The sequence below is a fragment of the Sparus aurata genome, chromosome 4, assembly GCF_900880675.1.
Source record: "Sparus aurata chromosome 4, fSpaAur1.1, whole genome shotgun sequence".
In the NCBI taxonomy this organism is placed as follows: Eukaryota; Metazoa; Chordata; class Actinopteri; order Spariformes; family Sparidae; genus Sparus; species Sparus aurata.
In genome coordinates, this window is record NC_044190.1 from 28694063 (window position 1) to 28722031 (window position 27969).

The following is a 27969-nucleotide window of genomic DNA, read 5'->3' on the forward strand; positions in this document are numbered from 1 at the left end:
TGAACGTCCGAGTGGCAGGTCTAGCTGTAGTGCCACAGGGTGTGTGTGTGTGTGTGTGTGTGGGTGTGCATGTGTGTGCACGCACCCAGTGCCATAGGTGGTGGGATCTCCGTCCCTGTCACAGTGTGTATGTCACTTGTCTTGCGAACTCTGTTTTGCGACGGAAGAGGAATGTTGAGCAGAAGAGGAACAGAAACGGATACACAAAGAGAGAGTCTGACTTTTAATATCACCTGTTCCTCATGGTTCATTTGCATCCATCTTTATTTTAGCCAGTATGGCTGGAGAAAAATGGTCAGTTGGAATTGGCTTTCCCACTAGATGGCTCTGCTCTCTGCCCATACGTCTAATGCCAATGTTTTGCCCGTAAATGAAAAAGCAACAAACTACAAACTATGTCAGCTACAGTACTCATTAATGTGTCCTCTAAGATAAGGTTGGTCGGCCTTCTCTGTCGGAGAGACGTAATAATCACTGCTCTCTGTTTATATTTAAAGCTCCGATTTGAAATCATATATTACATCCACATTACATTGGAACCCCTGGTCCGTTTCTAACTCGCTCCAGTGATTGGCTTCTTCTTCCAGGACTGCTTTCACAGCCAGAGCTGCGGTCTCTCTCGTTTAACTTATTAGATAATCATCTGCTACGAGCTTGTAATTGTTGTAGTATGTTTTGCATTTATATTTGAATCTGGTTTCTTTTCTGTTTGTTTAATTGATATCTCTGTTCATGCTCGGCATCATTGAAAATGATGGCCTCTCTCGAAAGGTTTGAATGAATGAATGACTGATACCTCGTAAATGGTTTATGAATACTGTGAACAAACCTTTAAAATTACTTTATCAGTGGTTTGTTAAGCGTTTCATTGTTTGTTAACAGAGAAATATCTATCTGCTAAAGTTGAATCAAAGATAAACTTCTTTTTTTTTTTATCAATGGTGGTTATTGTAAATACTTACCAAAATTTAAATATAAAAATGGCATCAAAGGGAAACAAAAACAAAAAACAAAGATAAATACTGATAATAAGGTGCAAATGATGTAAACTCAGAGTCTTAATTCTGTAAAATAAAAAGTGACGCATGCCATCTTTGTATTCTCTTCCAGACAAGGCTTTCTTTTACCTACTGCCATCAATAGCTCCCATTTCTCCTGTATTTTGGATGCCGTTATTAGTGCTCAATACTTTTTCATTTATTCATATTTTATGTTACAGTGAAGACAGTATTTTGGTCACTCAGCACTTAAACATGAGTGAATACAGAACCTCCTGCACCTACCGTCAGCTTATCACCGAGATAACTGCCCACAAACAGGAGCCTTTAGTTGTCTACCAAACATTTCTTCATCTGATCGGATGATGTTTTGTCTTATCTGCAGAAGAGGACCTTCCATTGAGCTGTAAATCTAAATGTCAAAAGACGGTCAGTTACACAACAGCATCTCCAGGGTGGGTTACATCAGTTACTTGCTCAAGGACACTTTAGCAGTTTGGTATTACAGTGACCAGATCACTGGCTTTCCAGTTAAAGGTTGGCAAGGTGCAAACCAAAGGTTCCTACTCAACATTTTTATCAATTTCACCCGTAAGTGCTGGTTTTTAAGGACCACTAAACACCAGAACCTGACATTAAAACTATTTGATCGTACACCAAAGTAAAATTAAATGATATGTGTGACGATATTAACTTTAAAATATAAAGAACCTAAAGAGTGGTAATTCTGAAGTTCTCCCTGAGATAGAAGATAATCTAAATTCTGACAAAGCTGTAATTGTTGGGTTGAGTTATTGTTTCCCGAAGCTCTTTTTCTTTCTTTTGCCTTTCATCTCTCCCCTCCCGACACCTTCTTCTTCCTCTATCTGTTGTTTGGTCTCCTCTTGTCACTCCACTGCAATCATCTTCGCAGGGGGGCTTGTCATCTGTATCTACTCATATCCTCCAATCCCTTTTGCTCTGAGCACTACTGCACTTAAATGTCAGGGCTGATGAGCCTGCCACACCCACCTGACACATCAGCTCAGCGCCTGCTAAAAGCTTTTATGGAACAGAGTGTGAGCCTGGTGGTTGATATAAATTAAAGCGTTCTCTTCTTCTTCTTCTTTTTAAAAAAAAAATAAGATTATGGCTCTAAAGGGACAACTTCTGGTAAGAAATCGAAAGAGAGAGAGAGAGAGAGAGAGTAGGAGCATCGGCTATGATTGGTTGCCATCTAGTGGCTTTGAAAAGTTGCTGCCCTGTTATGATGGATAGAGAGGGAGACGGCGCTGAACTCTCACCGCCTGAGATTAGTTTAGATTTCACAGTAATCAAAGCAAATGAGATAGATTTTCTCCATCTTTTATAGTTATTGATGACCCTGTTGTATTGAGTTTAACACATGTTGCTTGGATTTCAAATGGTGAACTGCTTATTTTTGGGGGAAAAAGGATTACATGAAAGAAACTCTTATTGTCTGTGTAAATCAGGGATTTAAGAGTATTTTATTGTTGTAGGTAAAAGTCATTTTCTTTCTGGCTTACCTTCATAAGTATCTAGAAAGGGGTTATTCGTGTTTGGAAACAGTTTATTTTTCTATTGAATGTAAAACAGCATTGATGTGGCAACTGCACACAGCAGACTAAGCACAGTGACCTCTGTGTAATGCCTTTCATATTTTATTCTGCACTGTGATGTAAAGGTGGTGAAATCTCTACACATTTACTTGAATATCAAACATGTGGGTATTCAAAGTAATTGTGCAAAGACTGATTGGTTTGTTTATACATAAATGCACTTAAGTGTCACATGTCGTTGCTCTAATAATCTGTTTATCTTGACGATGTTGATCTTATATTTTTGCCTCTCATAATTTGTTCTATACAGTGCTCACACAGCCCTGATAACATTTCATCAATTTAGTTCATGCTTTGAGATTACAGGAAAGTGAAGTATGCTAATAATGCTAATAATAAAATTGCCCTTAATCATTTTTTCAGGGTCCGAGTATTGTTCATTCTGATCGTTAGCTGTTAGCTGTGATTGCGACAGCTTACAAAAAGTCTGCACCACCTTGCAACTGTGTTAAATCGCTGCAACTTTTATGCAGATTTGACCATCATTGTAATTTTTCCACAAATTTTGCCAATCAGGCCTTACATGTACACCGCCAAACTCACGTCCTTGTTTCTTGTTGTGAATATGCAGACATGACACAGTTGTCTCTCCCATTTACCAACCAAAAATTACTGCTAAAGATCGCGCAGGGCAATAACTTATGTTCTGCTTAAATGCAGGCGAAGTGATGGTTCCGTACCGTGCAATGTTGTGAAAGTCATCATGGCACACCCATATAAAAGACAAAACAAAATCACAACTTTTTTATTTTATTTTTTTTTTTACTTTTTTATCACTTACTCCTGCATTCTCTTTGCATAAATAACACCAAAGCATGCATTGCAATTTTTTACAATATAGTCTGCCTTTAAACACAGTACAACTTTTTTTGGCTACAGTTTTCTTACTGTCAAGACTTCTTTCAGTTCAATAAGCCTGTTTTGCTCTGATTCTTGCAAATACAAATGTAAACATACAGCTATAGATTAAATCTGAAATGTTAGCTCTAGAGCTCTGTCTCTTTGTTGGTTTAAGCCTGTAAAATAGCCTTACAATGCATATTAAAAATCCGGCATTTCAGGCTGAATATAACATGACAGGCAAAAAAGCCTGCGAAATGAGAGAGCGAATGCATAAAATATGTGCTTTGACTGCTGAGACGAGTCAAAATGTTAATGGTAATCCCTTGGTGGGAACTTCAGGTAAATGCTTAAACACATTCACACGTCATCATATCATATCATATTTGAGTGCCACCATGGTACTCAAATATGATTTAAAAAGAAAAAAAAACACTTCACTCATTTCTGTGCCGTTTCTGTTCTTTTCCTTTATTTGTAAAACTTTGGCATTCTAGCCAATATTCTCAGTGATTGGCCAGGTATAGACAGTATGTACACTCTGAGCAATGGATGCACAACACAATATAATATGTACAATCTCAATAGATCTGCAAACACAATATATACAGTCTCACTGCTCGTTGTACAACACCAGCCTCTTCACTGGTGGTTTTGCATGACAGTATGTACAATCTAGATTAGTAAACAATATTTACAGCTTCACCTCATCCGTGCGGTTGTACAACACAATATCTACAACCTCGTCTTCACACTCATAGTTGCATCAGTCCCGGCTCGACCTCTCACACTTTGTGCAATGCATCACAACACATACAGTATGTGTATCAGCAAACATGATGTGTACAGAATGACTGTAATCCCTGCTACAGTGTCTATTGGTTACACGTCACAATATGTTTTGGTTTGACCCCCGACCAGGAAGTATGTGCAAGAAATAGTGGAATATCATGATTTTCTACTGGTAACAACACTGTAATCGTACAACACAAAGTGTGCTACTCATGTCTGCCAAACACCCTGTTTAGTCTTACCTCGTATTTGTGATTGAAGTTATTTTCAGATACAATCAGGGCAGCAGCAGTCGACAGTATGTACAATCCTCTGACACAGTGGTTCTCAGATGTTTTGGCGATCAGCTAACAGAAGCCTACTGGCAAAGCGACTTGACACACTTGAGCACACGCAGAAAGATGAACTATCACACTGAGTGCAGAGTTAATAATACAAAGTAGCACAGGCGTCACAGAGCTTTGCCGCGAGTGTGACGTTAACCAAAGAGCGATATGCTGCTCCCCAGGTGTCCCTGCCTGTATGACTACTTGTAAAGCGAAGTAACATTTTATGAATCATAAATAAACGCAACAAACCTCGCTCAACTTAAACATCTTCATATCTCACTGTTCGGTCTGATGTAGGAAGTGCAGTAGTGACACATTTAACAATACAGTTCATAAGAGTCAAAAGGCTGCATTTTATGGAAGACAGCAATACATAGAGTAAAATTATTAAGCCTATCATGAAGAAAAGGACTTTAATGGCATCGTTAACGTAATAATTCCCTTTGGTAGAATATTTACACTTTTAACATGCACAACTCTGGATTCAGAAGTTTGGTTTGAGGAAAAAAGTGATTTTCTGACTGACAGTGCCTCGTTCAATTAGAAGTCATTCTACTGCATGTCTAACTTTAGACAAGATGTTAGAGTACTGACTGTGAGAGGCGGTATCGTTATGGCTGTCCATGAACTCCTGATGAAAAACATGTATGTACGGATAATGAAAACTAAAGTAAACTCATTTGCATCTTGTTTGTGGCACTGAATACCTCTTTGTCCAGAATGGTTTGTCCCACGTTAAGCTGCTGGTGCTACAGTAGATATACATCAAGGCAGGTAACAAGTAGTCTGTTTATATTGCACCACAGCTCTAACTGTGTCCCGACTTGTGTGATCAAAACAAAGTAAAAGTCCACTCAGACCAGTCCTATTCCTTGCAGTTTTATATCCATGAAAGAAAATAAGAAATGCTGTCTGAGGATAAAATTTAGATAAACATTATTTCAGTTTGGGATTTTACTTTGTTGATCTGCTACATTCAAGTTACAGGCCCTTAAGCACATCATGACTAGGTCTGTGCTTTTTCGGAAACACACTACGTCTTCTTAAAATTATGTGGGCCTACGTTTGATTTATTTTGTGTTTAACTCAGATTGTTGGGGTCGCTCCTTTTCTTTGGGATCTGGACTAACTTTGGGACTCCCTAATTTCTTCATTCCTCGCCGCTGAGCCAGACTGGAGGACTGAACGGGCTCCAGGAGTGGAGCTGGAGCACAGCGCCTCAGAGCAGAGTAGGTGGCACACAGTGCCCCCTGGTGGAATAAAAGGAGACTGCATTATAAAATGTGAACCCTGGCCTAATATGTCCTACAAGTAAAATGTGGCAGACAGCACCACCTGACGGACAGACAGAGAAACACATTTTTACTGATGCTCACATTAACTCTGTTTGAACCTAAATGCATACATTTAATATTACATATAACCTAAATATAATATCATGGTACTGAATTAATTTTACTATAGGTTTAAAAGTACTTTCAAATCATTGCATTCTGTTTTTATTAACAATTGTCCCAAATTTGTTGGCATCACACTTGTATTAGGTCCAATATTCTGACTATATTTACTGTAAACACACAAATGCACCCAGGTCTGACCTTCACAGTGAGTGCATCCTGCCTGGTGAGAGCTCTGTCGGACAACTGGTCTCTGTCTACAATCCAGGGGTGACGGAGAACCTGAAGTGCATCACAGCAAAAATGATTTCAAAATACTGCTCAAATCAAAACAGCAAGCTAAGATGCAGTAAATATTGCATACTATCCTAACTTTAACTAAAAGGATTTAGAAGATGTGTACATGTGGGAAAAGAGAAATGGTGTCAAATGATTGCCTCTACTGTTCATTGTCTCTGTATAAATGACTAAAAACACGCCATGTGTAGTAAATTGAAGGTTTCCATTTTCAACAGAAAATGCTTAATACTACAGTTAAAACTATTAACAGTATTGAAGGGGACCCATTGTCTTGTACAGCATATTATGGAGATATAGTACCTGGGGGGCAGTCAGGCGCTGGTGAGGGTCCACATGGAGCATCTTGATCACCAAGTCCTGATTAAATATATACAGACATACAGTGGTGATATTTATGTGCACCATTTTATGTGCAAATGTATGTCCCCTCTCCTAAAATAAAATAAAAATTGTACCTTGGCAGTGTCTGATACCAGGTCCCAGTTCCCTCCTGTGATAACGAATTTCCCGCAGCCGATTTGAGCCAGAATCTCCTCCGCCGTGTCCTCAGAGCTGCTGGCAAACGGACTGAAACTGGCCAATAAAAATAAACATTTACAGAGAGCCATTCAATGGTTGGGCGAGTTACAATAACGGGGAATAAGTCAGGCCATAGGGAGTCTGCTAAAATCTACAACCGGCGTGAAACATCGCTTGATGAATTAAAACCCCTGACGTTATAGAATCTATAGACAATAAAAGATGAGAAGCAATAAGTTTTGATTTGACACGGGTAAAACACACAGTCTCTTACTGTCTTCACTGTTATTACACCAGGGGAGTTAGTTTAAACATCCTGTTTGAAGCAGCAGGGGGAGCGTTCGCACAAAATGGAAATATTACATGGAGAAACTTACCCAGCTATCATGGTGTAGAGCAGGATCCCCAGGCTCCAGATGTCACAGGCTGCATCATAACCCTGCTTCTTCAGAACCTGCACACACACACACAAATAATTTCAATAGAGTAAAAAGTGTATTTTTGATATCCGTTCAATAATTCATGTCGGTGCAACTTTTTATTGTCATTATCAATATACCGTACCTCAGGAGCCATGAAGGTTGCTGTGTAACAGGGGGTCATCAATAAGCCGTTCTCAGCCCTGAGCTGTTTGGCAAAACCAAAATCGCATATCCTGATGCATTCTGGGAGTCCAGAGTCATCAGAATAGCGAATGTTACTAGGCTTCAGGTCCCGATGCACGACCTGGAAAAAGAAAATGAATGCATTATTAGTCAGTGTCAAAGGTTGCTCCAACAACCACTGAACCTTCTAAACCAAACAGTAGTATGCAAATAAGTGTAAACATTCCAAAACAGTGATGTCAGGAAGCCTTCCCGTCCCTCCGTCTTACCCCTTGTGAGTGCAAATATTCCACAGTCTTGGCGAGAGTGCAGATGATGTCTGAAGCGTCCCTCTCTGTAAAATTTGGCACCGTCAGAGCTCTGTCCAGCAGCTCGTCCCCTCTCAGTAAGTCCTGAACCAGGTACACACTCTGGCCGTCGTCAAACACCTGATGGTAAAAAAAACAAACACACAACGCGACGCTTATTAAAAACTGTTATAAAGATGAAGAAGAAGTGCTGCTCTTCATTTCATCATGGTTGTGGTGTGTCACACTCACATCCTTCAAGGTAATAATATTGGGATGCTGTCCGTATCTCAACAGAATCTCGATCTCCTCCGCTGGGTCTTTCCTCGCCCTCTCAATAATCTGACACGAAAATAGAAACGCACAAAAGAATTTCATTTATTTCAACAGTACAAATCAGTCGCCAGTTTTCTACCGGAAAGTAATGGCTGTTGTGACCACAACGCCATGGTGATTCAGTCTATCGTATCAATTTCCAGAATCGTGACAACGCTCCTGGTAGACCGATCATCAGCCTGGCTTATTATTGGATAAGATAGCTTGCATTTTTCAGATTTTCTACATCAGTGTCTTTAAAAAAAATCCAAAGCCAATACATTTCATGAATTTAAATATCTGCTTCTTTGATTCTTATGCAGGATGTAATCTGCAAAGTAACTTGTAACTTAACTTTGCTGAACAAATATAATTGAGTGAAAAGTGTATTTGCCTATAAAATGTTGTGGATTGGATTTGGAGGTGCGTTTGAAGTTGTGAATGCTTAACATGTATGTGCAGAAATGCTAATAAAGGTTTAGTCTCCGCTACCTTCACTGAATACTCCACAGCCGTAACTCTGTGCAGACACCTTCTGCGGACAGAAGTCACCGTCTGTCCAACTTCCTCCTTGAGCTCATAAACATCACTAAAGGCCACGTCACCACGGAGATGCTGCGGGGAACACAAATAATCAGTCACACACTTTTTTTACTTCATATATCCGTCACGGCCAAATGTGCCAGAGTCATATATTAGATGAGGGAATAACTGCTTCATCCAGCAGCCAGTTGCTTCAATACGGCTGACGGTGATTTATGGGAGTGATGTTGAGAAAGGTCAGCGTCATTAAATAGCCAATCTCTTTAATTATTCAACCTGTTTATCCGTCAGTTGGCTCATAAAACTGACCAACTCTGTGATTTATTTACAGGTCATTTGTTTTCCAATCAGTGCATGAGTGTAATCATTTGATTAGGTGAGGAGTTTGGACATGAGCTGTTTGCTCAATGAAACACAGTTCATACAGTACCTGTGCTATCGGGTTGATGTTGTTCACCTCCTGGCGAGAAGGTGCAACCGTAGCAACAGTAGGTTCCTGAATTTGATTTGTCGCAACAAAGCTGAATCCGCGAAACAGCTGGTGTGTGTTTGCGCTCGGAGGGATGCCGGGAGAATCTGGATGGGCAGAGACACACGGATACAAACGTGCAAAAGTGACTTTTAATGGAAAGTACAGTACAAATACATCATCACCTAAAACAACAACTAAGCTCTTTTCATCAGTTAAGGGAATCATTTTATACTTTCTGATTAACGTGTTAATATATCAATACATGTGTGTTTGTATGTTTTAGTTACCGGTGGGTGTCCTGGAGGTGAACTCCGGGTCAAAGTGGAAAGTGTCTTCAGGTCTTCCAACCGTCGGTTTGAACGGCGGCCTCATCTCCTTCCTGTACAACTTCTACAGAAAACAACGACATTCATCAATATCGGCACTGATCAGCAACAGCTGGCTGAAACACGAAACTGACAAGTGATCAGGTGCAATGTTAAAGTCATGCTCATACATCTTAAAGTAGTGAACTAAGTTTGTGTGTCAACAAACATTAATAACATTGAATTACTATTTTTAAAAGTCACTGGATTGAGTATAATCAATGACATTATAGGTTGGCTCCCACAACTGTTAAATTTAAATGGTACAACTTTTGTCTCACATCTCTGACCAAACTGATCCCTTATAGATCCAGGTTTAATGCAAAAATTAGCTGCATCATCAATGACACAGTCTGATCTTGAAATTTTACCCGGAGAATTAAAGGAAGAGAGTAAAATGTGAATATACAAATAGACAGAAAAGTAATGGTTGGCAAGTAAAACTTGAGCATAAGTCTTAAACTAACAGATATCAAATAAACTCAAGTAGCACATTTTACGTTGTGGTAGTACCTGTACTTAAGAGTCAAAAGATTATCAGTGTGAATTATTGAATTTGATTTAAAAAAAAGATTCAAAATGTGTCTCTGATGCAGCATGGAATCTGAAATGTAACTAATAACTAAATCTGTCAAATAAATGTTGTGAAGAAGATGTCAAGTATTTGCTTCTGATATGTAGCTGAGTATGTTATTGAGTATAAAATAGTGGAAAAAAAGTACCTCAAAACTGCACTGCAACGGTACTGTCTGTAATTACTCATTACTCATCAATCACTAAATAAGGGCACATATGACTTGTACTGTAAAGTGATACTCAGTCCAAGTCTAAAACTAAGCCACTGTTAAACTTCTACAACACACACTACGACTTAACACTAATGCAGCACAATTTATAACCATGATTACAAACTACTCCGCTCTTGAATGTAACTGTTTTTAACAGTGTGCTGTTGCTGTTTGTTAGTTTTCTCGTGGATCATTTTTGTGTGCACTTATTTTGTGTTAACTGTAGTCTCTACATCTTTGAAAATGATGTCCTCATTGATTCTTTTGAGATTTAAACGAACACGGCATGTACCGGATGGTCAGTCAGAGATGAACAGAGCAAGTTTACTCTTTACAAATAAATCATACACTGGTATAAGTATGGTCAAGTTAAAGTTCAAATAATGGAACTGGTTGTGGAAGTGTTGAAAGGTACTTTTCTTCATTTATTGTGTGATTTTTCATTCGCTTGTCCTCTCTGGTAAGAGGTCATCAAAAGTATTGGAGAGCGGTTGCATAAACCATTGTGAGAATCACCCAAGCTGTGAATATTAGGTATCTGCTGCCACCAGTTCTATCTGAACACCAATTTGGACTTCCACTGGCAGGTTTTATTGGTGCTTTAAGGATTGTTCTCCATCGCTGGAAGAATCAGACCAAGCTTCTTTTTTTTTTTTTTTTTTGGATAAATGGTTCAAAGTTCATGATGGAAACCGCTTCATTTGAATTTGTTTAACACAAGGACTTATGACTGCCAAGAGTTTTATGAAGTCTGGTCTAATTTTTAAAGAAAGAAATGGAGGAAGGAAGGAAAATGAAAATATTTCTATTGTCTTACCCTAACCCTTACTCTAGTTTTATTAACCCTTTCTCCACTTTTAATCTGTAAAAGTACTTTGTACCCATTTTATTACCCTTTGTTTTTTAATTGACAAGTGTCCAGTGTGACGATCTGTAATTGTTATTTTATTGTTATTGTGATGTAATGAATTACATTGTATTTGGCTGTTTATAAAGTGGAAAAAGTATACAAAAATATATGATAAAAAAAATAAAGGTTGAATGAGTGATTGAGTGAGTGAATGAACGAATGAATGAATGAATGAATGTATGCCCATTCTACAGTACAACAGCACACAGACTATGCGCACACCTCATTTTTCATTGACTATAGTGTAATACTGAGTATGTCCTGTGGGTGTCACCATTGCCTGCTGTGAGCAGTCTGGCAGGGTTACACATCAAATAACCATGACAGGCCTGCATCATTCAGATTTCTTTTTTTAATTGATTTGATTTATGGTGAGACTGTTAAACACTAATAAACACTCCTACTTGTTATGTTATTTTTCAGTTAACATTCCTTGTGATGCATGCCTGCTGACGAGGTGAGGATGCAGCTAATGTCAGTTTTTTATTATAAGAGGGTCTCCTTCAAAGATATAGACATTAACAGTAGACTCGGGATCAAAGAGGAAAAGTCAAACTAGGTCCTGATGGGTGACAGGGGATCCACCAGGCCTGATACAGCACAGTGATTTAATTAGCATAGTTTGGAGGAGAACGTAAGCCTCTTATTGATAGCTTGTGGCCTCAAAGCCAGCACCACCATCTGTAAACGGGGAAAAAATGGTGGTGTTTGGCAAGGGTGAATAGGTAGTGATGTAGTGAGGTGTAAGAGTGGGGGTAGAGATTAGTGGGCATGCAAAGCAGATAATAGTGGATTTTGTTAGAGACGAGAGCATTGCTACTCACAGCAGCGGATAAACGCGAGTAGGAAGCCTTCCCAACATCTCTGATAAAAAGGAACGGGTGCAACAGTGTGACCATGGAGCACTTGCTCAATCAATAAAACAATCATTTAATCAGTAATTACTTTGATGAGGCTTTTGACTATCAAAGTCACAGTCAACCGTCCCGCTGGTGTGCACATCTAAGTTTGATAAAACTACAAATGAGCTGGTCTTCCTCTGTCCTTTAAGGCTACCAAACATTAAAGGTGCAATATGGAAGAATTGGCTACCTCAAATTCATACACCCAACACATATGGTCAGCATATGACCAGAGTAACTGCTTATGCTGCTAACTATGCTCTGTTTATACAGCCACGGCTGTAGCTTTGTTAGCTCAGTTAGCCGTGCAGCTAGCTGGACTACCAGGGAAGTGTTGGTGTTTACACCACTAACACAGGAGGTTTGGACTACCGGGAGAAAGAGGTTTTTCAGTCCATGAGCTACCTGGTCAGCACGCCAACTTCAGCAGATGTCTCTTCAACACAATACATGTGCCTTGACGAGGACAATGATGGCAGGTATAATCCCTCCTGGTGATTCTGCATCAGTGTTATACAGCCAATAATAAACCTTTAGAAGCAAAGGCTTGACATAATGTCAGCACTGTCGTTTCCTCAGATTCTCTTGATCATTTTAGCTAAATTTTGTTGTTTTGAACTACAGAGTGCAGCTTTTGCACACCTTGGGTCGACTAGGAGAAGACTGAAGACCGGCAAAATCAGGAAAAAGACTCCCGCACACTGTCGTTTCGGTTACTCAAACAGTCATTCCGTTATCCCAATATAACCTGATGAAGGTCTAAGTTGTTGTTATCAATAAACTTTATTGCAAGTGAAGCAGGCAGTGTGTGGGAGTCTTTTACCTAAATGTTTTGAACTAAAATTCTTACATCCAGTCGTTACATTAGCGCTTTGCTTTGCATCCGTGTAAGAACGTCCATTTGCTTTTATCTTCTCTTCTCAGGGCTTGCAATAGAAAGACTCACATGTTACCCGGGGGCAGCAATCAAAGCTTTCAGATTTCTGAGCAGGACTCAGTGGTGTCTGTCAGGCAACTTAAAAAGAAGCTTTGGGGCGAGAGTGCAGACAGTTAAAAAGAAGGAGTGGATGCCAAGTTTAGATTATGATGGCACAGGTAATGTCACTGGCCAGAACACGTGCGCATGAGCAAACCTTCCACGAGGAAGGGTATTATACATAGATAAGAGAATTAATTCCAATACAGTTGGCAGAGACGGGCAGAAAGGGAAGATTTTGGCACTTGGCAAAATCTCTCACTAAAGGATGCTCAACGATTCATGAATGTGGGCAACTCTCGAGGAAGTGGATGAACAGCTTCAGGGTTTCAAACACCGCAATGCCATTCAGACGTGCTGCTCTTAAAATACATGTTTTTAAATTTCAACCCCAAACACTGATAGGAACAGTGAATCTCAGATGTACGACTTCATGGAAACTATTACATTTGATGCAGCTGTGCACATAAAATTAATATACAGCATGAATGAGCAGCAGGTGTAGACGTTGGTGGTAGGACAGGGTATTTTCTTACAGATCTTTTCCACAACTGTGCCACATACTTGCAAACAATATAATTTGTTTAGTCTTTAAACACTTTTTTTGGTATGCTGTAAACAGCATGTGTGTAATGCCAATGAGCACATTCACACATTGTACTTACAATCCAATCTATGGATGCAAAGAAGCGATGTCTTTTTATTTCCTCCACTCCATCTGGTCCTGCACCTGTTCGTCACACAAATTGAGACACTGTTCACTTAGGACAGCAGACAGCATAGTAAAAACACCAAGTAATTAAAAATAGAATAAAACAAGTATACAGCCAGTTTTTATTAAGTCTTTTATGTGCACTGCCAAATTGACGATGGAATATCGCTTAACACAAGTAGCATAATAAAGGAAGAGGTTTATTAGTAGTATCAGCTCCCCAGATCTGTGTGACGTGTCTTTTGTGTGACTCAGCTGGTGTGCAAAGTGTTCAAAATGATTGATTTTATTTAGGTTGCAGCTGTAATCTGCAGCCGTATCATCCCAATCTGTATCCCTCAAGGTAAGAACTGTCCTCAGTAATTGGATTACATTTCACAAACATTGAGAGGTTCTTCCAGCACATCTGCATATCAGCGTTTACGTATACTGTACCTAGTCGATTCGCAGGGTTCCTCTTGAAGAGTGCTCTTAATAAACTCTGCACTTCAGGACTGAGGAACTGTGGCATTCCCAGCTTTGCCCTATACAGACACGGGTGAGAAACATGTACACAGATGTTTAGTGAATGCTTTGATACATCAACATAATTATTCAATGTGGATCAATGTGAGTTTGTTTTTAAAGTTAAGACTTTGTTCTGTTTAATCAGGTATAGTGGGATACTCTGGGGCTGATAGCTGAAGGTTGCATATAAGCAGCTTATCTCAAATAATGAAAAATTATTCAGTAAGTACTATAATCAAAGACACGCAGTAACATCCTGCAAATGCTATGTATGAAACCACTGTCACTCATACACATACACTAACAGCAAGGCACTCATCAAACACCATCAACACAAGAAAACATGTTAAACATTCTTCTACAGATAACACAAAACAGCACTTAAACACTATATTTGGACCATTTTGAGTTAGGGTTATATAAAGGGCTTTAAGAATAATAACAATAAACAGTTTAAATTCTGTCTTACTTAAGAATAAGCGCCATTGTTTCCTTCCGATCTTTTCCTTGGAACGGTAACGATCCTGTCAACATCTCGAACTGGAAAACAGATGATGATAATTTTTTAGAACACGTTGCAGCTGAGTCACGACTGTTAATGGAGAGTGGATTATTCTGAACTTTGAAGTTATATTTTTCACTTCCCCTGCATATGAAGAACACTTTGTTTGAATTGATTAGAAGCTTTAACAAACGCTAAAGCTGTGCCTTAATATTTCCATAAAAAATGAGTTCGCTGTTGCATGAGCTCGATCACAACCATCGGCCGGCTTCTGCAATATAAATGCTCCTAGTTAAAATGTAGTTACGTGCGCTGTGTAACAACACCCATAAACAGCCATTTATTCATCTGTGACATTAATCAACCTCCGCGACACAACTGCAGCTTTGTGAAAAGTTTTAAGGAGCGACATGTCTACAACTTCTGATGAACAGTAAGCTCATATCTTCACAGTAATGATGGTAGTAGATCTAGACGATCTAGAAGAAGATCATAATGCATTTACAAATAATCCAATAAGAAGTTATTTTTACAAGCTGTTCACAGAGACCCACAGTTCAACTATCAAAACAAAACAATAAAAACAATGAAAAACAGATAGCTTGTTCTGCTTTCCAGGATGATTACAATAGTATTTACCTGATACAAATGTTATATTACAATGTTTTAAATTATATGTCATTTTAATGTCATTTTTTACCTCACATATTGTGTGTATTTTATAAAACAGGCTCATGTCAAAGGGCTTTTTGGGGGGAGATCTTCCTTATCCGAATCGAGGCTCTAAGGACAGAGGGTGTCATTTGTGACTTGTGATACTATTTAAATCAAATTGACTTGATTCCTTCCACAACTGTCTTTAGTTGGACAAATAATTTTAGTCCAGAGGGTGTTTATTGTAAATGGTTCAGCTGTTTGTTTATTTTAATATTTATCCCTTATACTAACCAAGGGCAGACGGGGATGACACTTTTTCTCTGTTGCCCTGATGTAGCTGCAAGCTGTCAGTGAACGTTAACCTCATTTTCAGTATTAGTAAAATAAGCCACCAGCCTCACCAAACAAGCAGAATCCAACAGATGCACGATTACTGAAAGTGATGGGACCTAATCTCCCAGATATGGTAATTAAGCAGCTTTACTGCCAGAAGAAAGCCAAATGAAGAAACCATTGCACTGGCGCAATATCCAAGAGCCGAGTGTTTGGCTCATGAGAAAAAGTAAACTCATGCCAGCTGGTTTTGTCAGCGTGATCAGACAAAAATCGACTGTGTGCTCGGAGTAAAAGAACACAAGTGCACATGAAAGGCTGTGAAGTAAAAAGACTGTTATATGATGAAACAATTCCCACCATAAGCACTCCAAATGACCACCAGTCTGCGCTTTGCGTGTGCCCTCTCCTGTTGACGACCTCTGGAGCCATGTACTCTATTGTTCCACAGAAGGAATATGCTCTTTTATCATGGTCGATGGCCTCTTTACTCAATCCAAAGTCTGGAACAGAGAGACAGCGAGACATAGAAGGGGGGGAACAAGGTCAGCAGAAGGATTGAAATGAAGTAAAAGATGAACAGAAAAGGCAGAAAATTGTTGGATGCACTGACCTGTTATCTTAATGTGTCCTTCTTCATCCAGAAGAATACTGTTGGGAGAAGAGAACATTAAAATCGTCTTTCAAAAGAAATCATTTTGTAAAATAAATAGATTCATTAAAGCAAGCTTTTATGAGATTGTACTTTTCAGGTTTTAGGTCCCTGTAGATGATGCCCAGACTGTGTAGATGGTCTAAGGCCAGGGCCAACTCTGCAAGGTAAAACTTCACATCTTCCTCTGTAAACATTACCTAGAACAAATAGAGAAAATAAGCTGTACAAAGGAATTCTTTCTTTCTTTCTTTCATTTGCTGTTTGTTGGTGTTTCCTTCACTCAAGCATAAGAGTAATTTCCAAGAGTTGGGAAAGTTTCATTCAACCGCCAAAAAAAAAAACTTCCCACGGCTGGCATGTTCAGTACACTGATTGATTTAGACTTTTTGAGTCTAAGGCCCTGTGTTCACATTTGGTCTCAGCATGCGTCCTGAGTGATCCAATCACAAGTGGACAGGTGTGAACAACTCCAGGACACATTGAGGACACACTTGATAGTTGAGGTAGTCGCATGAAAGTCACCAGACTCCCTTGGAAAACTGCTCAATTTTGGGATTTTTTGCATTAGGAGAAACTATTAACTTTGTGAAAAACTGCCTACAAACATTTTCCACTATTTCGGCATACTACTAATAATTCTGCAACACGTTATAGGTGGTGAGATTTGTTTCTTTGTGTAAAAAAAAAAACATATCCATCTGCTCCAGTGATATAGGTGTTTGTGTGCGTTTAGAGCAGGGAAGTGAGATCTGATCTCTTGAGACACATGTCGAGGCATATAAATTGCGGTCGAGGTGTAAATTGAAGGCTTGAAGTTGTCCACTTGTGATTGGAGCACTCAGGATGGATGGCAAAACCCAATGTGAACAGCCAAAAGAAAAAGGACGGTCTCTGTTTACTGATAATACATCAGCATAAAAAGTAACCGAGGCGAGGGTCACATCAACACAGCGTTGACGAGGACAATGATGGCAGGTATAATCCCTCCCTGTGATTCTGCATCAGTGTTATACAGCCCATAATAAACCTTGAGAAGCAAAGGCTTGAAAAGAGCCAGCGAGTAGCAAACCTACCTCCTTTGACAGGCGAGTGAAAAGGTCTCCTCCGCGGAGAAAGTCTAGGATCAGATAGAGCTTTCCCTCTGTCTGAAAGGCTACACAGACAGACAGACACACACACATACACACACACACACACACACACACACACACACACACACACACACACATATTGAAGCTATATTGGGGATTTAAAGGTGTATTTAAGCAGAATAAGCGTATATTGTGCAGATAACAGCTGGGTAACAGGTGTCAAACAATCTCAGCATCATTTAAACGCATTCAGTGCACGGATAGGTATCTAATCAAAACAATTATTTCCCCGACCTGCCCTTCGGGTAACAGCTCATATTGAGTGATGAGCCGAGGAACAGCTCTGATCGCTCCAGAGGAATCGTTCAGCAGTAAAGTCTGCACAGTAATAGCTGTCATGTAGTGGGTTGCTATAAAAGAGTCATGTTTGCTCAGCCTTTAGCCTCCACATTTATTAATTTTTCAAAGAACCCCCCTTGAAAAACAAACTCCTAGCTAGCAAATAGACAAGTTGGGCATTAAAAAGTTATCAAAGCCTTCTTTTCTGCTATCGCCTCTCCAAAAAAAGAGGATCTAGTTTGTTATATATGAGAATAAACTGTGATTTCAAAAAAGACAGATATTCAGATCACACAGTCAGACTTACCATAGTGCAGTTTAACTATGAATGGATGGTTCACTTCTGCCAGAATGTCTCTTTCCATCTTAGACCGCACACGGTCCCGAACTGAGTGAAGAAACAGCGAGACAAGACAAATTTGCTTAATAATGTTAGTCTGTTATTTCTATCTATATTGAGATTAATCATGACAAGCCTCTCATACCATTAGGTAGGAGCCAGTAGGCCTCTGTTGGATGAAACTGCATTTACGTAACTGAAAGATGTCACTTGAATTGGACCCATCTAATGTTGCTGCGGGTCCGTAGTGCAGTGGAAACTACAATAACAGAGTTATTGCAGCATCTGTCTCCTTGACAGGATGAGACCATAACTATTTAAATTCCAGGGGTGCGGGTTAAGAGGATTAAGGCTTGTACAAAGACACTAAATCAGCACATGACATCTCAACCGCCTTTGTACAGCATATCCTCGTTTACAATAATCTCATTCGACTCAAAATTGTTTATCTGCGTCAAAAGTACAACCTAACCTCGTTTACCCAAAATCCTCCTGAATGTGGGACACTCTGAGAACTCTACATTTAAACAACATTTAACAGATTACAAATGGACAGACAATAAAAAAAAAAAAAAAGTTGCTATTGCAATGTAGCGCGTTTCCATCAAGATTCAGTATAGTCCGTTTCTGGATGCTACAGATACATATGTAGGTTGAACCAGAGTGTCTGAAAAGTACAGCCTGGCATAAGACGCAAACACAAGAAACATCTTGTGTGTGAAAAACATCCTCTGCGGATGCTGCTTTTTGTTTTTGAATATTTTACATCTTTAAACTTTTCCTTCCAACAAAATATAAAAAGGGGGGAAAATCAGGTAACCTTTTTTTTCTTATTTCTAAGATTCTCATGTGTCCAAAAAGGCTGTCCTGACTCATCACGAGTCAGCTGCGCCTCATGCAGACTGACAATTATAATGTATCAGCTAAATATTGAAGCCATTGTAACAATGAGGAAGGTATGAAATCAAGTATTAGTAGGTTAATTCACTGCATCTCACAGTTCGGCTTTTCATTTGTACCTTTCAACGTGGCTTTCTTCAGGACCTTCATGGCATACAGCTGTCCTCTGTCCACTCCTCTGATCTTCCTCACCAGAAACACCTGGAATCATCATTATCATCATCATCATCATCGTTGTCACCACCATGTATCACTGCCATCATCATGTTTATCTGAGATTTGCAACAGTTTGTGACAATTCAAAACACTAGTTTAACATTCTAAGACACTCTATAAAAGCAAGGAATCTCTGTCTGTCTGTCTGTCTGTCTGTCTGTCTGTCTGTGTGTGTGTGTGTGTGTGTGTGTATGTGTGTGTTCCTCAAATATCTCTGCAGATCAGGATCAGACAGATCTGTTCGGTGCATCTAAACTGACTGTTGTGGATTAATGAGACTAAACGAGTCCGGACCGAGTCTGTTCGGGTCTGAGGAGATCCGGAGACGTGCGGACAACAAAGTGGAATCGGAATCTGTGGATGTTCGTGTGTAGCTAGCTGCTAGCCGCTAGCTCACCTACATGGCCCACGTCCCGAGTCGACGGACCAGACCCACCGGCACGTCCAAAACCGGACTTAGGGTAAATAATGTCCGCAACGCTTTTTCACTAACATTGCTGTCACGTTTGCTTTGTGTCTGGTGCAGGAAGAAATGGTAAAAACGGGCTTTTGTCACGAAAGTGTCCAAGCAGCAAGTTTGGTTGTTGAGGAACGGGAAGTTGCGGGAGGGACGGAGGCAGATGAATGACAGGCAACTACGGTCAATGTAGAGACAGCGATGGAGACAGCGATATTGAGAGTTGAGAGATTTGTGACATTTAGCATGTTTGGAGTGTATAGTTAGTGTGTTATGTAGTGTTTGGTGTAGTGTGTTTAGTGTGTAGTGGAGTCGGTTTTTCGTTTAATGTGTCAAAACAATGAGGAGAATGCTGAATGAGCATTGCCTGCATTTAAATGTAAATAGTTACATATAACTTTGTAAATTTTTAAAAATGTATGCACATATTTAGCAAACAACATTGTCCATTGTGTAATAACAGAATGTCAAAATAAAAAAATAACTGTACAGTCACACGCGAGGTTGTGCTGAAAATAAAGACACCATGTAAATAGTTTTTAAGGTGAAATATAATGGCAAAATCAAAAATAGTCAAAAACGGCCAATTATACCCTGGAATATTGGATTTCACAACAAACCTAAATATCCCTGATGTCCTACCTTCAAATACAGCCTCATTTGGCCATCCATGAAAAAGCTACTTAACCTCGCACTTTTCTATAGGAATACATTTTTCTAACGGGCACTGCACTAGTTTTATGATAAAGGGAAGGATTTCTTTATGAGTTGAGATTGTCTTACTTCTTAAGCTAAATAACCAAGGCCATTCAAAAAAAACTGTTGGATTAGCTGGTAAATGTCACAGAACTCAAAATAAAACAAAGCTATCTATATAAGCTCATAGACAATTGACATTTTAAAGATGTGTGATTCTCACAGGAAGTACAATGTAACAAGATAATCTTACACAATATGATGCATTGCTGTAAATTAAACTTTACCAACAGAACACACAGTAGGTAAAGTAGGTAAGTAGGTAAATGTGGATGGATAGAAAGAAAGTAAACCGTTTTACTTTAAAAAGGCCTTCCTGTAAACGTTTTGACAGGTGATTTAAAAGAGGATATTGAGTGTGCCAACCTCAGTTCATGATAATAAGTAAGTGCCAGTTATAAGGGAGTCACATGAATGCTGTTTCACTGCACTTCTGATAACAGCTATGATTCACATGGAGTTGCCAAATGCTAATTAAGCCTGTGTTAGCAACAGCTAGCTAGCTTTGACAACATGCTAACCAGGCCACACTTTGACCTCACCCGGCTCAGCCGGCCTGTCGCTTTGGGGAAATCATCCACCCGCCAACATCTGCTGTGGCTTCATGTCTGCCTCGTTCAGACAGTAACACTGTCACAATTCAGTGGACCTTCACTAATTTAAAAAGACATTGTGATCTGTGGCATGAGGTGACATACTTCTAGTGTAGAAATGATTGAAAATGGAAGGTCTTTATTATCTAATGATGACTAATAAAACAATGAAAAAAGACACAAACTTTATGGCAAAAACAGGGGTGCAGACCCGATGTCAGGATTGGGGGGACACAAAAGTGATTTTTACTTTGCCCGTATGCAACTCATACCATGTCACCATAAATCAAAACTTCGTAGAGGCTCGCCATATCATTCAAAAAGTAGGGAAGACTGGGGTAAGATGAGCCAATTTTCATATTTAGGATCACTACATCAAAGCAATCATTGTTTTGTCACTAACTAATATATCTGCATATATTTCAGGATGTTGTGCATCCCTTCAAACAAACAGAATGAGTGTAAACATAACTGTTTCGATAATATAGCATGTCCAAAAAAAGTGGTTTGTGGCACAACTTACCCCGTGTATGGGGTAAGTTGAGCATAGGAGCGGGGTAAGTTGAGCTGTGTCCCTACTCCCCCCCCACCCTCCTCCCCACCTCCACCCCACCCCTCCCTCACCTTCTCCCTATCTAAATAACAGTCACTTCTTCACATTCATGTGTATTTGTATTCATTATACACAATTTAACAGGTACAATAACCTTTTTATAATTATTGCATATTACTGTTAAACAGCTGTTTTGTTGTTGCTGTTAACATGAGAATACCTTAAAGTGTGCTTGGGAAGTGAAGATTAACAGCTATGTTTTTGGAAAGAAAACACTAGAACTGAATTCTTGGTCCAGACTCATAGTTTCTTGGTGTCCTTGCTGACAGTGAGGTCAGTTATGGACTAGTAACACATTTGAACAATCTGAACTGAAACTCTCATCCTCTCATCATACTTCCTTCCTTCCTCTATCTATCCTCTCTTCTCCATCTTCGTTAAACTCCACCCTCCATCTTACTCTTATTCCATCTATCCCCATCTCTCCCTCGATCCATCCATCTCCCACCTCTGCTGGGTGGCTCAACTTACCCCTGGCCAAATGGCTCAACTTACCCCAGAGCTACCATTTTGACTTTATTGGTCCACACAGCTAAAATGGTGCACTTTTATGCTAGGTTTATGACCTCATGTTGTAGCTCATAGATACCACAATTGATTTATAAAACAAATTTAAAATTATCTATTTTGTTCTAAACACAATTCTCATGAAACTTACGATAGACTAAATTCACTTTCAAGAGTGAAAAATGTTTTTTTGGAAATAAATGTCTAACCACTTTACCCATGTGGTTCTTACCTTCACAGACTCCATGAAATGATGCCTTTCTCCTAAATATTTGGTCACAACATCAATGTTTTTTTACCGTTTCCCAGCAACAAGGGGTGGCTCAACCTACCCTGTGGCTCAACTTACCCAAGTCTCCCCTACTGCACAGGGAATCATTTATTGTGCTTACCTTTCTTGTTTATTTGTCCTAAACAGCCAACAGCGCGTAGAACTGCTTACTTAACTGTTATATTAGTAAATCATAATTTTAAGGGTCTCCGGCATATAATGTCTACTCATGTTCTTATCTTTCACCTCCCTCCAACCCTCCCAGATCCCCAATTCTTCTCACCATCTTCCTTTTCTCCCAGTGTATGGGACTACATTATGCATGATTAATTGATATGGATCAATATCAAAATATGAAGAGATGTTCAATTTGTTCAATTTTGAATAATTTAGGGTATTTTTATTGGGGGGGGGGCAATTCATGTTTTTCAGAAATTGGGGGATCTGCACCCATGGGCAGAAAGTAAGTGGGCACCCCCAACTCATGTACTCTTGTGTACTCTGGTCTCAGGATGTTATTTCACAGTTTGAGCCAGGCTCCTTGGTTCCACTTATAGACTATATTCAATGTTGATATGTTGAGGAAAAGCCCTACAGGTTTGTATTCTGTTAGAGGTGGAAACACAACATTTGTTTAAACTGTCAAGAGCTAAATTTGGAGACAAAGTTGATTTTCTTTTCAAATCACAAATGGATAACCATTTGTTAAGAAAAAAAAATGTGAACAATCTGCACTGCAGTCTCAAACTATAACCTGAAAACTTTCAGTGGTTTTGTGCTAAGCTCAGCTAGTACTCCAAGTCCTGTGAAGGAAATCATAAAACTCCATTGTGGACATTAATGGGTTAAGGGAAATCTAATGCTGCACCACTTGTCCAAAGTGCAATTCCACTTTTGTGGATGCAGTTTGGGCAAGGCCCTTTCCTGTTTCAGCTGATTATACCTCATATTCAAATCGAGGCCCATCATAAGATGCTTTCCCCAGTTTGGTTTTGAAGAACTTGACTGTCCCAAACCGAACCCTGACCTCAAACCCGTCTAACACCTTCAGGATGAATCAAATCACTGACGGTGTCAGATGTTAGTCCTCCTGTGTCCTGATGTGAGAGAATCCCTCCTGTCTATTATTTCCTGGAAAGACCTCCCAGAAAAGTGGAAGCTATCATAGCTGCATATCAGTGTCTGTGAATGAGCGTGCACATATAGTGCATGTAACTGTAAACTGTTTACAGAAAATCTGAGTGGATATAATGTAGTACAGCTGAGGAAACATAATACACTACTGGGTCACCTGTAGTAGTCAGCATTGGGCTTAGTCTCATGGGTTATCTTTAATGTCAACACTGATCTCCTGTCTTATTCCAAGATCCCTGGCTCAGTGCGATGTGCCGATGGATTTGAGAGAACCTGCTCCGGCTCAGATGTCCCTTAGATTTGATGTGAAACTTGGGTGTTAGCAGTCATGGTAAAAATGTGTTTCCCATACCTTTCCATAGGAGCCCTGTCCCAGCACTTTAAGCAGCTGGAACTGAGAGGGGTCTGCTTTCTCACAACCCTCCTTCACATGGTGGCTGATGTCAATCTCCTTAAGAATACTGTCATCCTGAGGAAAGAGAAACAGACAGTCAGCGTTAGTATGTTGTTTAAGAATTTGCAAACAGAGAAGTTAAGAAAAACAGAGGCGATAAAGAGGTGAAATCAGAAACAACTCAGCGTCATGAAATAATGTTTATGTAACATCCATTTTGATTAAAATGAATAATTAAAAGTGAAGTGAAAACACTCATAAATACACAAACACACACACACAGACAGGTGGTCATTAATTATGAGCCATTATGTTATTGCTGTATAGGTATGGGGCTGAGGTCACTGCCGGTGCATGGATGCATAGTCTAAGCTGCCTTGTTCAGCCTATTCAGTCTGCTCAGTGAAGCAGATGATCAACAAAACTAACCTGAGATTGGTCAGCGTGACGATACACTGTAATTTCGTAAAGCTCCCAGTCTCTCCCTCTATCTAAGAAGGCACTGGTTGTAAATTATATTTCCTTTTGATAGCTTTCGTGAAATCTCTCACAAAAAACTTCATTCTTAGTTTACTGTCGCGATTCTGCCTCCCCCTGAGATGTTTGTATTCTCGGGAGGAGGCGCTGACACATTCAAATGTGCAGCTTGACGTGGAAAAGTGAAAAAAATGCTTTGAATCGGGGGTTTATACTGTTGTTATAGCCACGGACACATCTTCCAGTTAGTTCAGTTTGTCTGACCAAATGTTCACATGCTATAGAAGGAACAAGGTTTGCAGGAAACAGAAAATACTGCGCGAACCTCTAGATATTTGAAGCTTATTTCTCTTAATGTACTTTCTAGTCTAGTGTTGAGTGAGGAATCGACTGTCAGGACATTCGAGGCCTCACTAGGACAGAATCACTACAATATACAGTATTTCTATAACGGCATAAGAGCTGTCCCCCTATCCGGGCTCCAGAGTACAGTAGTTTTCTCAGACTCAAAGCTTCATGTGAAGCTAAAAATAATCACACTGTCACTTAGATCTGTTTCTGCTGAGATAGGAAGTTATTTGATGCCATCTCCGCCGCGAGAGTGTTATCGAGTCTGTGAACAAAAGCAGCACATTTGTTTCCCTGTTACAGTTTTAATCAAAGGCGAGCTGCTGGAAAAGTTATTAGGTCTCAAATTCAGTCTTTGAGATTTGCTTTCTTATCACAGCAATACCAAAATCTGACAGCAGGAGAGATAGTTGTTGCTCCAGAGCAGCTTCTAAAAGAATCGCTGCTTGATTCTTAATATTTCCTTAAATATAAATACATTTATATAGGATATAAGTACATTGATCTCACCCTCTTGGCAGTGCCTTGTGGTTATACAATAACGGGGATAATTCCTAACATATAGGTTTTATTTGTCGTAGTCTAGATCCTACAGGAAGTGTAGAGCCAAGCCGAGCATTACATTCATCCTCAGTGACACAAACCTGACAGCACACGACATGACAGCATAGCAACGGCGCAGATCCACACCCCACCCAAACAGTCGGAGATGCTGAAGGATTTTCTTTCACAATATTGTACCCTTGCTTTGATTTCATTTTCACATCAGGGTTTGTGCCAAAAAATAACTTGAAGCTCAAATTCTGGTGTACAGACCTAAACAAAGCACATTACACTAGATAATACATCTTTTCATAAAGATGAAAAGCAAAGGTATAAGAGCTGCAACAATTGGTCCATTAGTCAATCGAAAAGGAAAATTATTCACTGATTTTAATCTATGATAATAATTATTTCAGTCTTTTTTTTTTTCAAGCAAAATCGTCAAACATTTGCTGGTTGCAGCTTCTTGAATGTAACATTTTGCCACTTTAGTTTGTAATCTATGATAGTAAATGAAGAGTGTTTTTCTAATGACAAAATTATTCATTGTGAAAATAATAAGTGGTTTAAACAATAACCAAAATAACAGTAATTTGCAGCCCGACTGTCAATATGAGATAACTATAATCTACTGAGCCGGTGAGTTAGGCTTCACACTTTTTTTCAAAACACCTGCTGTGATGTCACTGATTGGAAAGTTTAAGCCCACAGAGAGTTTGATTTTTCAGCAGGACAGACTGAGTGACGTCCACCAGCGCGAGGGAAATACAGGAGGTTCAAGGCCATCTGGAGAGACTGATCCTCAGCTGTACTTGAACTCTGACCATTCCTTCCCATGAAGGTGAGGTAAGAGAGGACTCCCCCCCCCCCCCCCCACCACCCCCCCCCACCACCCCTGCCACGTGACATGGAGCAATCAAAGCTCCTCCACCTCAGAGATGTGGACACCTTAGCCGAAACAGGTAACAACAAAAACACAAGCAGGCATTTGCCAGCCGGGAGGACTAACCATCACACGAACAGGTAGGCGGCCTGTCAGCCTGATTCATCAGCTGTCGTCACTACAACAGAGACCAGAGCAGGGGAGGGAAGGGGGAGTTTCTATTTATACCTCACACATACAGGTGGATGTGCCGCAAACAGCAACACCACCTCTTCTCGCTTTGTTTGGGCTAAAAATAGACCTCCTCCACTGCTGCTGCTGCTGCTGCTGCCATCCCCTGAATCAATCTGTCTGTATTCATTTATCTATCAACCTGCCTGCCTTGCCTGCTCCTTTGCCTGCGAGCGTCCCCAGTCTGTCGGATTGTATTTCCATGTAGCCCTGTTCCCCCCCCCCTCGTATCTCTCTCCCCCTCTCTCTTTCTGTCTCAGTTAAAACCCAGTGTCCTCCCTCCCATCCCATCCCTCCCTCTGCTTTCTGGATTCTTGACAGGCAGGCAGAGCAACAGCTGTAACGATGCTGCAGTGACTCCTGAAAACACTCTACAACCAAAAAAAAAGAAAAAGAAAAGAAAAAATCCAAACAACGCACAGTCCTTCCCACACCCTGTTCCCATGTCTTTTTCCTAAGAGGGGGCCTTCATATTCACACACACACATGGTGCAACTGTGATGCAACCCTCCGTGCCATCACGCACAGATATTCACACACACGCGTGTGTGTGAATATCTGTGCGTGATGGCACGGAGGGTTGCATCAGGTTAGTTTGATGTTGAAGTTTGCGCCTCTCCTTCTGGGGTGGCTTTGGGGGTCGACTCACCTCCAGCTGACAGAAGCCGGTGCTGTTCTTGTTCCTCGCCGCCTTGCTCTTCAAATAGATGGAGAACCATCTCCGCACTGTGAATTTTCGCGTGCTGGTATCCATGGCAATGGGCGAAAAAAGGAAGAACCCGTGCGCCTATCCCATAATGATGACCATCTCCCCTTTGCAGGAGGTCCGGAAGATGGAGATGAAGAAACAGAGCTTCTTTGGTTTTTTTTTTTTTCCTTCTTCCTTTTTTTAATGTTTTGTTTTATTATCTATTTGTCCCTCTGTCCATCCGTTGGCCCGTCCTCAACGCAGCCGTCGTTGTTTTTTAGTTTTCCCATCATTCACATTCGCGGCTCGTCTCTCTCCGGGAAGGTTTTTCAGCCCGTCGTTTTCTTTTTCTTTTTTTTCCCCTCCTCTCCTCTGCTCTCCTCTGCAGTGGACGCCAGTAAACACGCAGTCAGTCAGTCAGTCAGAGTTGTAACAGAGCCGTTAATCTACGCAGATTGGACAGGCAGGCTGACGGACGCGCGGACGGGGCAGGTCCCGCTGTGTGTGTTTTGAGGGGATTGTCTTGTTTTGCGGCAGGGCGCGCTGCGTAAAAGGCTGCGGCCAAGGGAGAGGTGACGAACAGATCTGTTCCGCTGAATCAGGAGAGGTGTGTTTGAGCTCCCTCTTCACATATCTGCCCGAGCATGTGTGTGTATCTCCCTCTCTCTCTCTCCCCCCCCCTCTCTCTCTGCAGGAGAAGGGATTGTCACCAGTCACATTGTGTACCGGCAAGGATCCCAACCCCTCCCTCTGCTTATCCACCCCCCCACCTCTCCGTTTTCTCCCACCAGCATACAGCAACAGCTGGCGAGGTCACATGGTGCAACCCAGCTACCTCTCCCCTGTCTCCCTCGCTTCCTCTTGT

The 27969-nt window shown here is 40.4% G+C and overlaps 1 protein-coding gene across 1 annotated transcript; it reads right to left on the reverse strand.

Moving 5' to 3' along the window:
- Positions 1-3907: 3907 nt before the first annotated feature.
- Positions 3908-27810, reverse strand: rps6ka2 (ribosomal protein S6 kinase, polypeptide 2). The gene is made up of 22 exons (XM_030415267.1): positions 27066-27810; positions 23893-24009; positions 19113-19194; positions 18061-18141; positions 17397-17476; positions 16414-16520; positions 16282-16319; positions 16029-16171; positions 14646-14716; positions 14105-14193; positions 13623-13687; positions 9304-9406; positions 8975-9120; positions 8494-8616; positions 7939-8028; positions 7669-7827; positions 7359-7520; positions 7172-7248; positions 6731-6848; positions 6576-6632; positions 6177-6257; positions 3908-5828 (listed from the first exon to the last, which is right to left on the reverse strand). The coding sequence occupies exons 1-22, from the start codon at positions 27168-27170 to the stop codon at positions 5649-5651; spliced, it is 2274 nt and encodes a 757-aa protein (XP_030271127.1). The 5' UTR covers positions 27171-27810; the 3' UTR covers positions 3908-5648.
- Between the last annotated feature and the right edge of the window lie 159 nt (positions 27811-27969).

Coding starts and splice junctions, on each gene's coding strand:
- rps6ka2 (XM_030415267.1), bottom strand. CDS start 27,170: ATGGATACCAGCACGCGAAAATTCACAGTGCGGAGATGGTTCTCCATC. Junction 24,010..27,065: donor CCGGCTTCTGTCAGCTGGAG/GTGAGTCGACCC, acceptor CTCTTTCCTCAG/GATGACAGTATTCTTAAGGA. Junction 17,477..18,060: donor CATAGTTAAACTGCACTATG/GTAAGTCTGACT, acceptor CTGTCTGTGTAG/CCTTTCAGACAGAGGGAAAG.